The following is a 17,099-nucleotide window of genomic DNA, read 5'->3' as shown; positions in this document are numbered from 1 at the left end:
CTGCCTGTTTCCTTCACAGGGACATGTCCCGGCCTTCCTGTATTCACAGCAGCTGCACCCCGCACGTGCACCCTGTCCATGGAACCCAGACCCGACTCCCCGTGAGGAGGGGATCCTGGCCCACAGAGCAGAGGGCCCCAGCCGGTGCACAGTGGGCAACAGCAGACCTGGTTGTTCGGCTTGCCCCTGCCCACAGGTCCTCTGCCCCATTTCCTCATGCCATGTCCCGCACAAAGGAAGCAGAAAGGGGTGGGGGCGGGTGTGCAGGGCCCAGGAGCTCCCAGGGTGTGTCTGTGCAAGGAGTGCTTATGTCCAGAGTGGCTGTTGGGGGCCCTGCTGGGGTCCCAGAATCACCCCCTGGTCTCTCACACAGGACTGCTGTTCAAAATCATCCTGGCTCTGAGCACACCCCCTGCTCACCTCCTGGAGGCTAAGGAAGAGGGATATGACCTTGGTCAAGTACTCTTGGGTGGGGGGACCTAAATCACAGAGGCTGCCCAGAATTGGGAGGCAGGCGTGCCTGGGAGTAGGGGTCCTGGCAGGCAGGGCCTGACCAATCGCTTTGCTTCTGAGGACATGACTGGGGGGTCTGGTTAATACCATGTGCTAGATACTTTGTACATTTTACTTCATTTAGTCCAGACAACTCTGACAAGGTGGGTTTAGCTGTTCCCATTTTACAGTGGAGGAAGCTGAGATAAGTCACCAGCTAAACGGTGGCACACTCTGTGTTTGATCGCAGCCGGTGACTTTAATCACTTCCCATCAGCAGCAAGATCAGGCCTGTAGACTAGGGATGGGGCAGGGCAGGGTCTCCTGGCCTCGGCACCGTGGACTTTTGGGGACGTCTTTGGGGATGTTGAGCATTACTAGCCTCTACCCGCTAGATGCCAGGAGCACTTGCTCCTCAAGGCCTGACAACCACAAACGTCTCCAGATACTCTCAACCATTCCTAGGGGAAGGGGGGCCAAAATTCCCTGGCTGAGAACCACTGGGCGAGGGCTGGTAAGTGTTGGGAGGAACTCCCGAGGGTGCCAGATAGGGTCCAGGACTGAGCCCTGGGTACAGCTGACAGGACAAGAGCTGGACACACAGCAGAGCTGGTCTGGGGTCAGGAGGCTGCGATTTGGGGATTGCTCTGGAGAAACCACCAGACCTCCCAGACTCATTCCTGACGATGTTAAAGAGACAGGAATCAGGGCTGGGGTGAGGGTATGGATGGGGTGGGACAGGTCAGGAGAGAGGCTGGGGCCAGGCCAGCGCTCCTAGCTCATGGGTAGGAGACAGGAGACAAGTAGTGAGTGAGAACTGGGGGTGGGGCAGACGGGACTTCTCTGTATCCGCTGTAGGTGATTTGGGGTATCAGATTTTTAGACAACAATGGCAATCCTTTAGGGAGAAAACCCTACCCAATTTGGTTTGCTTCTAGAGTCCTGATGACAGCTTTAAGGGGGTTTAGGCCATGTCAGGAGCAGGCAGAGGCCTGGCCCTGGCCCCCTGGCTCAGCGAGGGCAGTCACAGATGTGCAAAGGACAGGGCCGGGGCCTTAGATATATTTTTACCTGAGTTGGCCCAAAGCCCCTGAGTGGCTGGTATGAAAACTTTCCCTGGGCCTTAGAGGGGCAGGGCCTACCCAGGGCCCCCAGGTGGAAGTCAGGGGTACAGAACTGGATGGGGGAGAGGAGCAGAGAGCAGAGGATAGACTTACCTGAAGCCCTTGATCTCTGCCTGACCCCTAGACAGGGGGCCCCTCCTCCTTTGTTTTCAGAACCCCTAGGCCTCAGGGAGGGCACTCACTGCATGGCTGGCTGTGGGGGGCTCTCTCAGTGCCCATGGCCTTGCTGGTTAGCCTGCGACAGAAGCCACTGGGCGTGTGAGGAACCGGGGTGAACGGGGGCTTTATCCTGATTCCCTTATTAGAACAGAGGTGCCAGGGTCCTGCTGTGGGGTCAAAGCAGTTGGCAGGCTGTGGAGGCCAGGTCCTCCCTTCTCAAAAGCTTATTATGGAAGATTTCAAACGTATATAAAAAAACCCAAGCATGTTCATCGCTGGTTAGAACATCGTGTCACATTTACATTTTCTCCCTCCCCATCCCATGCAACAAGAATTTGATTTTTCAGGATCTTTTTCTGGTTTGGCTTTGCAAGCCATTGTTAAAATATAAACATGATTAATTTTATTAAACACTAATACTCAAAACTCATCACTTCCTAATTATTTGATTACATTGTATTATTAGATGTATATTCTTGAGGTGAATTCATTGTCAGTACACATCAAGTTCCCAAAATGTGTGTTTGGTGACTTCACATTGGTGGCTTGAAATCAGCCGTGGTGGGAGTACTGACACCGTGGGGACTGGCATATACGACCCATCAGGGCTTCTCCACACCCAGGAGAGCCCACTGTTAAAGCCGCCAGCACAGCCCTGCTTGGGATCCCATTGTTTCACTCTCCCCTAGGAGAGGCAAGGCTCTTCTGGCTCTGGAAAGCCGTTTCAAACATCTGCTCCTTTTGATGCCAAGCTGTGCTCCTGACAAGGCAGGGGCATCAGCTTGGGGAAGGGGCTGGGTCGTAAGGGAGGCTGTCGTTTGAGGGTTTGTGATTAAAGGCACTGCATAACCATAAATCCGATTACCACTCTTACCCCTAAACAGGGAGAAATGCAGTAAGAGCTTATTAAGGAGATTCACCTTTAAAAGTCTCTGATTCCAAATTTAGTCCCATTTGTTGTTTTCATATGAATTAATGAAGAGGAATTAAGTAGAGGCCATTTGTTGGGTTTGGCAGGGAAGCACATCAGTTCTCTTCCTGGAAAGGGAAACTGCAATTACCACGAAGCCATCAGCAGCAGGGAGGCACCCAGTCAGCTGCTGAGCCTGTTGCAATCTTAGGGAACCCATGACTCCCCCAGGAAGCCTGCTGGAATCATTTCCCCCACAGTGCCGAGCATTGCTGCCACTCCTCTCGCAGGTTTATTAGCTAAATCCCAATTTATTATAATCGCTCATGTTCTTAAAAGTGGGGTGTCCAAGATCCCCTGGGGTATGGGAATAGAACTTCATTTTATTTTTAAAATACAAGTATAAGGAAGCAGTTAAGCTTTACTATTTAGTATGCAAAATAATAGGTATATACATTAGAAATGAAAGCTGTTGGAGTCTGGCTTCAGCAAGTCCAGGGGTCCCTGAAGGAGGAATGGGATCGGCGAGGGACACAGACACTAGCAGATGCTAAGCTGGCCTGTTTATTGTCAGAAACTTCAAGCAATATATAAGGGATTGGTTATATGAAGTAATTGTAAAATTATCATAAAGCATGTGTCATTAGGTGATTTATGGCATAATCTATTTCTCGGAATGTTCCCCTGCTTTCCCAACCAGGAAAGGTCATTATGGTCCTTTCCTCAAGATTTTTGTTGCTCTATAATCTCAGGTTAAATTTCTACAAGGCACCACAATGTCTTCTGAATGTGTCTTAAATTACCCGGACTCCCACCTAGGCTCGCTGTGGGGGCATGTTTTTCCATAGTTCCCTGAAACCATTTACAGTCGAATGAGCAGAACTCATTCTATTGATCTTGACTGTAACAATGTGTACGGTAATTTCTATAGTAATGATTCAGAAGGGAACTCTACCAAGATTTTCCCGCCTGCTTTCCTGACCCACACCCCATGTTGGTCATCTTGTTTCTCCTGGGGGCCAAGTTGGCCTGGGAGTTGTACCCCGAAGTCACCTGCACTTTCTTCTATTTCCCAGCCCAGGGATATTAACCCATCGGCCTGAGGGGAAAGTGCAGGGACACTAGCTGGGTTTTTATGATTGCTCTACGGCTCCCAACAGTCCGTTCTCTAGGGGCTTTTTCTGATTCCTGACGGCTGTTCGAATCTAGGGGAGTAGTCAAATGAAGCAATAGAAGAGATACCCATAGCTTTCCCTCTGGAGGCCCGCTGTGCCGCATCCATCCGTAGGCCTCCTAGGCTGTGCCATCAGACAGGCGGAGTAGGTTGAAAAATTGTATCACGTATGGGCCCTGCCAGCGATTCTCCCTGTGGGCAGAGAAACACTGTTCCGTCTTCATAATCCCAATGGCGGATCAGCATCTGGCCTGTAGCAGGGGCTCCAATAATGGATGCTGGATAGATAAATGTAGGTAAAATACAAACAACTTCCTACTTTCTAAGGGAACTCAGGCTGCCCCATGTCTCTTCCCTCCTCTCATCTCCCCTCCCTGGAGGGGTCAGATACGGGTCCTAGAAGACAAGCCTCTGGTTGCACTAAGGGCCACTCTAATGGGGGGAGCTTTGAGAGAAGCTGTAGGGTTTTTGGGGTTTCCCTCCTCTAGGTTCCCTTCCTTCTACCATGGCTTCTGCTTGGACAGGACACGTGTCCCTGACAGCCCAAGATGCAAGGAAATGACTCATGATCACAGCTTTGGGAAACTGGACCGTAAATCTCCAGGAACAAGCTTTTGGCACTCCTTAGCCAAATGAGGGCTCAGTGTGGCAGAGGCTGAGGGCAGACACAGGACAGCAGCCGGTATCTGGCAATCATTCGGCAGGAATTTACATCCCAGCTTTACCTGTCCTCCACTGTTGAAGCACAACCAGAACCCTCCAGCCAGGCCCAGGTGAGGGGGGAAGTGCTGCTGATGGCCCCCGGGGCCACTGAGCTAATGCCTCAGGGATGGTGACAGGTGACTTGGCGTTTATGTGTATTGTGAGATTTAACTAAGGACATCACCTTTAACAGGTCCCCCATGTGTTCCTCTTCTGCCGTCAGCACCAGAGGAACGCACGACACAAACCTGTGCACGTATGTGCGCATGTGTGTGTGCCTTAACAGTGTACCATTGCTTTTGCTTGTTTGAGTCCAAACAGCATCCCATTTGATAATATAAGTTTTCTGAAACCTGTTCTTTTCACTCAACCTTCTACATTTTCCAAATTAAAGGCAGTTTTTTTGTTCCACAGATGAATTTTATTTAGGAAAGCAACATAGTCACAGGGGTTTCAGAGTGCAGCAAAGTGTTAAGACAGATGCAGAAGACAGTTGGGGTTCGCTGGCTGGCCCCTGCCTCTGGGCACCATGGAGCTTGCTCTAACCGACTCGGTCTGCTTTGGCATCGGGAAGTTCAGAATGAGCGTGTGGCTGCCTCCGTGGTGATGTCAGCCGGCATCCTGTGGACTAGCATTTTATGCTGGGTTTCATCTCCACTGCTCATTCTTTCAAAAAAATGTGACAGCAACTGTGCTGAGGACACAGAACGAGAAATAGTCCCTGCCCACAGGGGCTCACAACCTAATGGCAGGCAGAGGAGCAAACAGTTGGCACAATACAACATAGCAAGGGTTACCAGAGGTAAGCTCAGTGTGGTGTATGGATCTGACCCAGCTTTGGAGGCCAAGGAGGGGTGTCAATTTGGCAAAGGGAAGGACTCTGGTGCGAGCCTGTCCTTTCTCAACACCCTGTTCAAGTCCCTTGCTGACCTATCCTTCCTCCTCTGAAACGCTACATCCCACTGTCTGTTCTATTCACAAGTCAAGCCTTGGTACTGGTGGTGAATTTCCACATACCAGGCTGCATCTCTTCGAGGACTGAGATTCTTTTAACTTTAGTCTTTGTTCAAGGCACCTACGACAGAGTGGCCACCCAGCAAACCCCGGCTGGGAGGCGGGATGGTTCTCGGGGCATCAGTACTTGACTGCAGTGAGAAGGATGGGGTGGGTGGCAGTCACAGGACATAAAAGATACACAGAGAAACCACACCTACTTCAGTGCCTGGCCCAGGGCACTCCAATATCTTCTATTCTAATGGGAAAGCCAAGCCACAGAACAGTTCTCTCAATAGTACAATCATTACAAAGAAAGATTTCACTACAACACAACTGGGCAATACCTGGGCGCCCCCCATCCCCCACAGCCCAAGGTGCTGGAGCTCAGTCGAACGTGATGCGGACACTGCGCTCCTGCTCCTTGCGCCGCCCCTCGCACAGCCGGGTCGCCTCCTCCACCTTCCTCTGCAGCAGGGCCGAGTTCTGGTCCACCCACTGCAGTGAGTCCATGTGCGCGTTGAGGATCTTGCAGATCTGCTGCAGCGGGTCACTGGTGTCCGCAGGGCCTCCAGACGTGTTCAGGTGCTCGATGATGTCCTTGAGGTCCTGGGCCATGCGCTTCAGCTGCGCATCAATGTTCTCGGCCAGCTTGTAGGTTTTCTCGCGCTCCTCATCGGCATGCTGCAGGTAGATGGTCCCGCTCTGCTCCTTGACTGACTCCTCCAGTGGGCTTAGCAGATCTTCTAGCTCCTTCTGCTGAGAAAGGATGAAGTCAAGCTCTTGGTCCAGCCTCTTCTGGTCCAGCTTTACCCTCTCTACCTCGCGGTGGAGGGTGGTGATTTTCTCCCCATTCTCGATCAGCGTGCGGTCCCAGGCATTGACCTGCGTGGCTTGCTGCAAGAAGTGTCGCTCCTGGTCCTCCAGCTCGAGGCTCCACTTGTTAATCAGACTCTCGAGCTGAGCATAGGTCATTGTAGGACTGGCAGATGGCCCTGTGGTTGCACTGGGGCCAGGTGGAGCGGTCACGGCAGCCTGTGTGTTGCTGGGGATCCCAGCTGCTGCCAGCGGCTTTATATTCAAGGCAAAGCTGGAGGAGGAGGTGGTGGTGGTGGTGGTGGACGCTGCTGTGGAGGCGGTAGAAGACGCCCCAGGGGCCTTTAAGCTGAAGCCCAGGGTTCCAGCTCCAGCAGCTCCTGCTGTGGTTGCTGGGGCACAGAGGGAGAGCCCGGTGGTAGAGGACGATGTTGGGGCAGTTGCTAGTGAGGTAAAGAGTGTGGGCCCAGCACTGGTGGTGGTAGCAGTGGGTGCAGGAGCAGCTGGTTGCGTGGCTCCTGTTCCAGTGGCTGCCGGAGTGGCTGGAGTGAAGGGCAACCCGGCAAGTGCTGTGGACTGGGTGGAAGTGCCCACAGAGCCAAGACTGAAACCAGAGACCCCAGGCTGGGGTGCGCTCACACCTGTGAATGAGAACCCGCCGGGGGTCGTGGATGGAGCAGCAGACGTGGTGCTAGAGCCAAACACAAAGCCAGTGGGTGCTGTGCCCTGGGTGGAGGTGACGGTGCTGGAGACGGCGTTGCTGAGGGTGCTGCTGCCCAGCCCGAAGCCGCCAGGGTGCACAGTGGTTGGGGCGGAGGCTGCACTGCTCAAGGCTTGCTTTGGAGTGCTGATCCCTAAGGAAAACCCCGTTCCGCCTGCAACAGGAGCTGTGGTTCCAAAACTGAATGCCGGGGTCTGCGTTGCTGGAGCTTGGGTGGTAAGTGAGAACAGGCCGGTGGAAGGGGCACTCACAGCTGGCTGGGAAGGAGTCCCAAAATTAAACCCGCCAGTGCCAGACGTAGAGAAAGAAATGCCGATGGCTGGTGTGGCTGCTGTCGTCTTTGCAGTTCCAAATGTGAACCCACCTGTGGAGGCCCCAGTGCCGCCAAAGTTAAACCCACTCATGGTTCCAGACTCAGGTGGCAGCAGCTACTCTGGTTCTCAAAGCAAATCTGTTGGCTTCTGCAACCTTTGGGAAGATGTTTAAAGCCAAACAAGTGACATATCAGATGGCAGTTTGGGAAAGGCAACTCAGTGGCATGATGGAGCTTGGCTCCGGAGGGCGGCGGGACTGGACAGTGACAATATGCGGCCACCCTGCCTCTTCCTGCTGGGTAACCTGCCCAGGCCCTGCTAAACTAGGCAAAAAGGATCCAGAAGCACAAGCCCATGCCCTGGGGTCAGGGGCTCAGATCAAGACGTGCTGGGGATGTGCAAGGCCATGGCCAGCACAAGGGGGCACCTGGGGTCCTGAGGAGATGGCTGAAGAGCAGGCACCCACGCTGACCCAGCCCCCGAGCAGGTCGGATGGGAGGCACTTCTGGCAAGCAGGATTAGAAGCACACACACGATGCCTTTAGGACCTGCTCCCCAGCCTCCCCTGCTGGCTGTAAGCGGTGTGTGTGTGTGTGTGTGTGTGTGGACTGGTCCAGGGGGCTCTGCCCAGCCTTCTGGACCTCAGAGATGAGTCCTGGAAGCTGAGCTGTATTGCAGGGCCCTGGGCATCAAAGGCCCCTTCTGTGCACACTACTCACCATTTAGGAGGATGGAAGGCATGCTGGACCCTTCTTCTAACCCAGGGGTGGGCATGAGACCCAAGTGTTCAGAGTGCTGGGTGCCCCTGGCCACAGTGATTGGCTCAAGAAGACAAAACCAGAGGCAAAGAACCATAGACCTGCCCTGGGATTTCCCTCCAGAGGAAGAGGCCTCCTTCACCTGCAGGTGCAGGGCGGAGGATGCACACCTGGGGGATTCAGCACTCTGCAGCTGGAGACAGGGGGCTACCACTAGAGAGAAGGGCAAAGGAGAAAGGGAGACAGAGCACATTCAGAAGAACCTAGTTGCGCTTACTGGCCCCATCATCTTCCCCAGAAGCTCCATGAGCCAGCATGTCCCCATTCAGTTTAAGGTGACTGGATTTGTGTAATTTCTGAGAAAAACCTGAGCACAGCCATCTGTTGGCTGGAAAATAAAATGTTACTTGGTGGGTGAGGAAAGGGTCAAGAAGGCATGCTGGATAAAGGTGTTTTTAGGTAAATGGTCAAACACCGAGCACGGCTTGTAAGGGAAACAAAGAACTCTGGAGAAAGAGGGCTGGAAAGCAGCACGGGGAAAAGACGTCACCAGGCCTGGAGGAGCGTCTGAGGGCTCAGTCTCACCCTGCAGGCAGCGGTAGCACTAAACAGTTCCCAGTGGAGTCGGCGTGGGAGGCCACAACAGAGACGTGGCCCTCCCAAAATGCCCACATCCTAGTCCCTGGAACCTGGGATATGTTACTGTATGTGGCAAAAGAACCTTCAGATGCCAGGGGAGATTATCCTGGATTAAACTGTGGGCCCAGAATGTCATCATGAATGTCCTTATAAAACAGAGGCAGAGGAAGGTCTGACGAGAAGACCCTGTGCTGAGGGAAGCAGAATAGAGTGGCGCACCTTGGCTCTGGAGACAGAGAGAGGGGCCACGAGCCACAGAATGTGGGCAGCCTTAGAAAAGGCCAGCAAACCAGTTCTCCCCTAGAGGCTCCAGAAGGATCCAGCCCTGATGACACACTGATTTTAGCCAGCGGGACTGATTTTGGACTTCTGACCTCAAACTGTTAGAGCAAGTTTGCATTGTTTTAAGCCACTAAATTGGTGACCATTTTGAGAATTGGGAAGTAGAAAGTGTCTGACAGATGTGTGACCCGGTGACTCCTGAGGACTCTGATATCAAACAAGGGACAGCAAGTCTCTCCAAGACTCAGTTCCCTCATCAGGAAAGGCGGGGCGCAGCTGCTGCACTGAAGCACGGACCACATGTGCCGCGCACCCGAGGTGCTCATTGCCGCCACGTGCACGCACTTTGCAGGAGGGCCTCTGGAAGCTGGGGACTAACGAGAAGGAAGCACAGGCAGGGCTGTGAACACCCAGCTGTGATGAAGTTCTCACGAAAAAGACCTAGGGGTCATGGCTGACCTCAAGGTTAACATGAATTCATGGTGGGCTGCCGCTGCTCAGGCTGTGTGACAAAGCAGCCAATGTAGAGACCAGGGGGTTCCCGGGCAGCTGGTGGGCCCCGCCTGGGCTGTGCACACTCTCCTCATCCAGACTCTCAGCCACCTGCAAACCATCCACAGGGAAGTCAGGATGCGGACCCATACGCAGTTCAGGGAGAGGCTCAGTCTGAGGCGACCTGTCCGCTCTCACCCCATGGTGGGCCCTGAACCCTGGTCTTTGCACTGCAAATCCCTCTTTATTTCTATGTGAACAAAAACGGGTCCATCTGGTGACAGGGCAACCTACCCTGTTCTGTGGTGTGGCCACTGCGCGGTGCCCTAGCTTCCACCCAGCACCCTCATATCTTATTTTCCCTTCATCCAAAACAGCTGCAAGACACCTCCTTGTTTTCAGGCACAAAGCTGGGTCTCCAGATGTAAACCTCTGGGCTTGAATTCTGCTTCTGCCACTAACTAGCTGGGAGTCCTGGGGCAAGTTATTCCTGAGCCTCCCAAAGCCTCAGTTTCCCCACCTGTAAGGAGGAGGACAATCCTCTCCCAATGTGAAGAATAAGCAAGGTCACAATTTAGAAGCCAGGTGCCTGGCCCAGAGAAGACACCCACAAGTGTTTCCAATTCCCTCTCCTTTCTTCAGGCCCACTTTCATTTCTCAAAGTGCCCTCAGGGAATCCCCTCTGAGTCAAAGGAAACCAACTGCAGCTCTCCCTGCCACCCCCGCCCCGTCCCCATGGCCTCCTTATGCACAGTTGTGTGCTCTGGGGGGATGACCCCGGCGGCAGACCTCAGCTGGCTGCCCAGCAGAACCACCTGGGAGGGTTCAAATGCACACTGCTGCCAGGGCAAGAATACAGTCTCTCTGGGGGCAGGATCCCAGTCTTCCTATTTTTACAAAGCTCCTCCAGGGGTCCTTCTGAGAAAGGTCTTGCTCCTACCACATCAAGTGTCTGAGCCCCCAAGATGACTGGATGCCCTGCGTGCAACAGACCCCTTCTCTCGTCAGAGAGCACGCCTCCTCCCTCTAGGGCCACGTCAAGCTGGGGTTGTCCCTGCTAGCAGCCAAAAGCCCCCAAACAGCTATACCTATGTGTCTCAGCTCTCAAGACCTCAGATCAAAAGACCTTTTGCTATTAATAAGTTGGAGCTGAATTTCCCCGGAAGAGCATTTATAAAAAGCTATTAAAAAACTATAAGAAAAACAATGTTCTGTGGGGGCTTGTCTGGTTTAAAGGTTCACCGTTTACTTAATGCCTCAATTGTTTCCAATACCACAGAGGGCAGGGAACTACTGACAGCCAACACACATTGATCCAGTCCTGTGCTATGTGCTCAGATGTTTTACTGCTCACTCACTCCTAAAAGCAGCTCTTTTTTACAAATGAGAAGAGTGAGGTCCAGAAAGGTAACCTACGCCATGGGCCCTGCCCTCGAGGCAGCTAGAGATTCCACAACATCAGCTTCAGTTCCAGGGCTCAGGCAGCCACAGGGCTGGGCCACATGCCATGGGGGCAGGGACATGTCTGTCACTGAGGCCTGGGCTCCGGGAAGCTGATGCCTGGACTAAATGTTGAAGGACTCGGGGTCAAGCCAGAGGAGGAGAGGGGCTGTACTGGCAGGGAAAGGGCCTGGGTGAAGGCAGAAAGCGGCTGAATCAGCAGCTATCTCTGGGTTGCTAAGAGATTTGGCTGGAGGGAGTTGTGTACATGTGGGTACAGTAAAGGGTTGGCTCAGTAGGCCTGGGTTGTGCAGACTCTACCCATTCCAAAGAAAGGACTGGTGCTTGCCTGGCTCTTGCAAGATAACCTCCAAGCCCTTGGAGTATCCTGCCCAATGAAGGAGGTCTTTCTGGTGAGGACTTGGGCCACATGGTAACAGCTTGACCTCCACAGGGGCTGGAGACTGAGTAACAAGGTACAGTCACAGAGATGCTCCTATGTGGCCGACTCCTAATAAAAATCCTGGACACCAAGGCTCATGTGAGCTTGGTGGCTAATATACCACGTGCATTGTCACACATTGTTTCTGGGAGTGTTAAGTGCTGTTCATGCGACTCCACAGGAAGGGACAACTAGAAGCTCATATGGTCTCTCCTCAACTCTGTCTTATGCACCTCTTAGCTCTGCTGATTTAAATCTCTTTCCTTTTGGCATAATGTGGAGTCTAATAGCTTTGCTGAGCTCTGTAAGTCCTTCCAGCTAATCACTGAACCTGACGCTGGCCTTGGGGACCCTGACCACACTGTGCAGTGTATAGTGCCATGTGATGTGATAGGTAGAGAAATGCCATGTTAATGGCATAGACTTTATTTTGAGGGAGCCACAGAGGGATTTTAAGGGGTTGGAAGGACTAACAAGGCCAGATAGGTATGTGAGGGATGGATGGAGGGGTCGAGGCTGGAGGCTGAGGTGATGGTCCAAGCCAAGCCCCTGAGCCTGGAGCCAGGACTCTGGGGACAGAGAAGAGAGAGCCCCAGTTTGGGAAATGTGTAAGTTTGCACCACAATGAAATGAAGTGATAGTTCTACAGGGTCTGTCCTGGTTAACAAAGCCAGTGACAACTAGGGCTTTGGCAGATTCTCACACATGTGGCTGAACCAATACACACTACTATGAGCTCTGATACAGGCATTTCCACTTTTACCAAAGGGGTGAGCCTTCCTAAAAGAGAAGCTGAGTGCTGGGGGGCTAGAAGGGGGAAGCAGGGAGGACCAGAAACAGAAGTGTGCTCTTCCTGGAAAAGGCAGAGGGGTGCAGGACTGAACAGCCACAGCGCGGCCATTTATAGTCAGTCCACCCACATGGAACCTGAGGCCTGCAGTGCCAAGAGGCTGCTGTGAGGTCACCGAGAAAGTTACTGGCAAAGGAGCCTACATTTGCCCATTTTTGATACCACATCTGCCAGTTTCATAGCCCAGGGGAACTGCAGAGCAACCCTAAATTCCTACCTACACATCCCAGCCCCCCGCTTTGAGGACCTCGGTTCTCTGCTGCCACAGCCAACTTCACTCAGGTCTGTTAACCTTACCTCCATCTCCAGTTCCTTTGCCACTCCTCATCTTAACTTTATCTTCTAACTTATTTACTCAGCTCTGCTCTTTGTATAGTGATGAAAACACAGAGAGAGAAAAAAGGCCCACTGCCCGGGGAGACAGTCAGAGTAAAATTCTTTGCAGTACCATGTTCACTCATACATATACTTCTGAGCACCTGCCACATACAGGCACCGTTCAAGGTCCTAGAATATGGCTGTGAAAGAGACAGGGAATCCCTGCTCTCATGGGGTTGTGTACATGGAGCTTATATTCCAGCAGGGGTGGCAGTCAGGAAAACAACAAACATCAGAGAAATTACGCAGTGTGCTAGAAGGGGCCGAATGCTATGGAGAGAAGACAGCAGGGCTGGAGCATCAGCACAGGGGTCGGGGTAACCGAGGTGCCCTGGAGACAGAGGGAGAAGCTAGCAGAGAATTGGGGTGGGGCCATGGCAGCAGGAGGCCAGCATGGCTGAGGGGAGGGGCCCTTGTTTTTGAGCCTTGGACTCTCCCTTCCCCTATTCCTCTCCTTCCCTTAGGTATCCAGAACAGGGGTGTTTGGGAATGAATATGGGGAGACCTCAGCCTTGGACCAAGAGGAAAGGGGGGATTAAGGAGGATATGAGGGGGCTGTGTATGGCAGACAGAATGGCTCCCACACATGTCCAAGCCCCAGCCCGGGAACCTGTGCATATGCAACCTTCCATGACAAAAGGAACTTTGCGGCTGTGAGGGGAGATCAAGATGGGGAGATTATCCTCAATTATCTGCATGGACCCTAAATGTCATGACGAGGATCCTTAAGTGCAATAGGGAGGCAGAAGAGGGAGGTGTGATCGCAGAAGAAAGCTGAGAGACAATGGGCAGCCAGCTGTGAGGGTGGAGGAAGGGGTCATAAGCCAAGGAATGCACGGGGCCTCTGGAAGCTGGAAAAGGCAACAGATGGATTCTCCCCCAGAGTCGCCAGTAGGAATGAAGCCCAAGAGATCCATTTTGGACTTCTAACTTACGGGGAGGATAAATGTCAGTTGTTTTAAGCCAGTAAATTTGCCATAATTTGTTACAATAGCAATAGGAAACCAATACAAGGTGGGGGAGAAAGAACAGGACAGCCTAAATCTAGATAACTGGATGGGGAACCCACCCTAGAGTTGGGGTTGAGAAAGTGGCTGGTGACAGAGGCGATGGGTCTGGGCCAGGCCAGGTCCGCCTCTGTACAACGGGTCGGGGCAGGAGGGTGCCGCAGTTGCTGGGCCCCCGCAGCTGCAGAGCCAGGGGAAAAGAACTGTGAGCTGTGATTCTGAAAAATCTGACCTCCCCAGGGGCGACTGGTGATGTGATGGTGTCAGCCCCACGGGGCAGTATTTCCCTGTGTTTCTGCTGTAGCCACAGCTTACAACAGTGTCTGGCATGCAGCAGGCACTCACTAAATAATTGTGACTGACTGACTGATGACTAACAACTACCATTTACTGAGCACTGCCTAGCAGACCAGCACTGAGCCAGAGCACTGGGTAACAGCAAAATGGATGGGCAACAGGCTCAGCAAGGTGACGTGACTTCTCTAAGGTCACACTAGTCCCAGGATGGAAACAGATCTATTTGGGTACAAGTTCTAAGTTCTGCCTGGGACAGAGAAGAAGAGATCAGAATTAAGTCTCAAAGATGAGTGGGGTTCTCTGGGCAGACATGCTACTGAAGGGGCGACATACACACAGGCCTGCTTCTGTACACTGTTGCTGGAGAGCCAGGCTGTGGGGCTTGAGCTTGGAATCTAAGATCCCAGGGTAAGTTGTGGGAGCAGGAGGGGGCCAGGTCACAGAGGCAGACTGCCGGCAGACAAAGCCACGATGCTGGCCCCTTCCGGAGCCCCCACTGCCCTCATAATCTCACCTCAGAAGCATGAGTGACCCTTCCACAACGGGGCTCATCCCAGGGTTCAGGAGCTGCTCCCCCACTTACTCCCCCCTCCTTTTATGACAGAAATTCTATTTCACTTGGGACAGCAATGAGTCTAGCCAAAGGGCTCTGTTCCCCAGAGCTCCTCGATAAAGCTGAGGAATATGAATCCAGTCTTCTAGTCCACTGATGGGCCTGGAGAGGGCTGTGGGCAGCAGGCCCAGTGCTGCCACTGTAAGTCCAGACTGTGGGCTTCTATGTGCTGAGGGCAGGGACCTCTAACCATTCTTTTCTGTCAGTTGCCTGGCAAGACACGGCCCAGTTAAGAAGAGCCAGCACTGTAGCTGTCTGCCTGAGTCCCCCACTCCCACTCCTAGCCCTGGGATCTAAGATTGTAAGTTCAAACCCCATGATTTAAATTCCTCACCTGGAAATGGGGATTGTAGCTTGTGAATCACATGGTCTTTGTGAAGATAAAAATGGTGTGATCTGTGCCAGGCGCTTAGCATGGTGCCTGCTGTATCCTCGCAGCCCAGCAAATGTTAACTTCTTAATGCAAGTGCCAGGGAGTGACAGGACCAGGTGCTCCTGACATTCAGCCCACAGCCACCTGGTGGCGCTGCCAAGCACACACAGCGCATGGGAAGCCGGGGAGCTTCCTAAGGAATTAGTTTTTCCCACTGGCTGAGAAATACAGGAGGGGAGAAGCAAGGGAAACAGAGGAAGTGGGAGGAGAGAAAAGGGGTAAAGTCAAAGACCAAGAGGGCCTCTGCCACTGGCCCCATCAGCCAGGCACGGGCCTGCACCTGTGTTGTTAGTGCGGCACTCCGTTTGCAACTGGCAAGCGCTCACTGCTGTCTAAAAGCCATCTCTCTTCACAGTACAAGGTGTCCCCAGCAGGGCGAGTGGGACAGAGATGCCTGCCTGTTTTCAACTGCCCTCTCTCGCCGCTTTAGGCCGCCTGGGATTCTGGTCCTAATTTCCTCCAGCCTGCTCCTCCCTGAGGACAGGCACACTTAAGGCCTACGTTAAGTATGAGTGACCTGCGCAAACAGGAGATGTCTGTCTGCTCTTGAGAGAGAGGGACCGTGAAAAGCCTCGGTGCAGTGCCTGTTCTGCAAGTCACACGAATGAGCGAACAGGTCCCTAAATGTCACTGCTAATTTCCAAAGAAGCTTTGTCACATGTGTACCATTTCTCGACCTACTCAATGACATAGTGGTGGCTATTATAAAAATTAAAAAAAAAATTTTTTTTGAATAGGTAGTTTGTTCACATGGTTCTATGTTCAAAGGTACAAAAGAGATCTGTGGTCGCTGTCCTTCCCGTCTCCAACAGCCACCAGCTCTCTTCCCTGCAGTTAAGCTGGTAGGTTTCTTATACCTGTTTCCAGAGTTTTTGATGCATTAAGCAAATGTACAAGGTGCACACAAACGGTTGCATGCCAGACACACTGTTCCTTCTCCACTTACTGTATCTTAGTAAACGTTTTAAGCAGGTTCACTATCCTCACTGGACAGAGGACACAGGCTTACGGAGCGAGCTGACTTGGCCGAGGCACCCACATCCTGTGATGGCTGCCTGCTCCTCCTGGTTGCCTCAAGCTGGTACCTAGATGCTTCTTGGACTCACTGGTTCCTAACCTTCTCCTTCCTCTGAAAATACTCTCTCTACGAGGAGGCAGTCACTTCATGGGTAATTAGCAATTAGTCTCCTTCCTGCTCCTGCGGCCCAGAACTGCACCCAAGGGAGATCAGGGACAAACAGCAATTTTCCCAAGGGGACCACAAATCAGGTAAGACGGGTGTGGAAAAGAAGTCAGAAAGAAAACAACCAGAAGTGTAGATTTTAAGGAAGATTTTAGAATAACCACTCTAATATAAAACTGTGGGACTGAGGAGATGGAGGAGTACTCTGGTGCCTGGCCCTCTACCTTTTGTGTCAAGAACTGTTTCTTTCTCTTGTACTGAAAGACCTTTTTCTCCACCTAACTGCATTGTTAACATTTAAATTTCAGCTGTACAATTAATACCTCAGTCCTTCTCTAAATGGATCCCAGGGTTGCTTTGTACCAGGTACCATCTAAATGTTTCTTGTGCACCAACTCCCACCGTGAGGTGGTTACTGTTAGCATTTCCCTTTTAGAGTGAGGTAACAACTTGTCCAATGTCAACATAAATGTCAAACTCAGGATGAACAAGACAAGGTCCTTTGTCCTCAAATAATTTCGAGTTTACTGAGGGTGACAGACAAAGAAATTAATTATAGGATGACATAGTGAACACACTGAAAGAGCTTTGCTTAGACCCTACTGGCAGCCCAGGGAGGCTGTGATTAGTTACCTAGGGGATGGATGAAGGAAAGGTCAGGGAAACCCTCTTGGAGAAGAGATTTAAGCCTGGTTTTTAAAGATGTGGAGGAGAGTTAGGGTAGGATGGGGTTAGATTGATATCTTGTTCCAGGCAAAAGCTCAGACAGAAAAGGGCCTGCTGCCTTGAGGAATGGTGTTAAAGTGTCATTAGCCATGGCGAAATGTGAATCAAAACCACAGTGAGACATTAGGTCACATCCACAAGATGGCAGTAATAA

At 52.2% G+C, this 17,099-nt stretch overlaps 2 protein-coding genes across 6 annotated transcripts in view; both read right to left on the bottom strand.

Moving 5' to 3' along the window:
• The window catches only part of IL4I1 (interleukin 4 induced 1), a 31,575-nt gene that overhangs the window by 7,394 nt on the left and 7,082 nt on the right, over nucleotides 1–17,099 (bottom strand). The window contains exons 2-3 of one of the 2 annotated variants that reach the window (XM_037005981.2): nucleotides 3,928–4,051; nucleotides 2,696–2,813 (exon numbers count right to left, since the gene is read on the bottom strand). The exons of the other annotated variant lie outside the window; for it this stretch is intronic. Coding sequence (XP_036861876.1) covers nucleotides 2,696–2,729 — 34 coding nt within the window. The 5' untranslated portion in view covers nucleotides 2,730–2,813; nucleotides 3,928–4,051. The remainder of the gene's footprint in view (nucleotides 1–2,695; nucleotides 2,814–3,927; nucleotides 4,052–17,099) is intronic. 2 annotated transcript variants of the gene reach the window in all.
• The window catches only part of NUP62 (nucleoporin 62), a 37,404-nt gene continuing 25,264 nt past the window's right edge, over nucleotides 4,960–17,099 (bottom strand). For all 4 annotated transcript variants that reach the window (XM_073226564.1, XM_037005986.2, XM_073226563.1 and 1 more), the window contains exon 2: nucleotides 4,960–7,559. In XM_073226564.1, the coding sequence (XP_073082665.1) occupies nucleotides 5,942–7,495 (1,554 nt within the window). In that variant the 5' untranslated portion in view covers nucleotides 7,496–7,559 and the 3' untranslated portion in view covers nucleotides 4,960–5,941. The remainder of the gene's footprint in view (nucleotides 7,560–17,099) is intronic.

Source organism: Manis javanica, chromosome 17 (genome assembly GCF_040802235.1).
Source record: "Manis javanica isolate MJ-LG chromosome 17, MJ_LKY, whole genome shotgun sequence".
Taxonomy (NCBI): Eukaryota; Metazoa; Chordata; class Mammalia; order Pholidota; family Manidae; genus Manis; species Manis javanica.
This window is presented reverse-complemented; position numbering and strand designations above follow the sequence as displayed.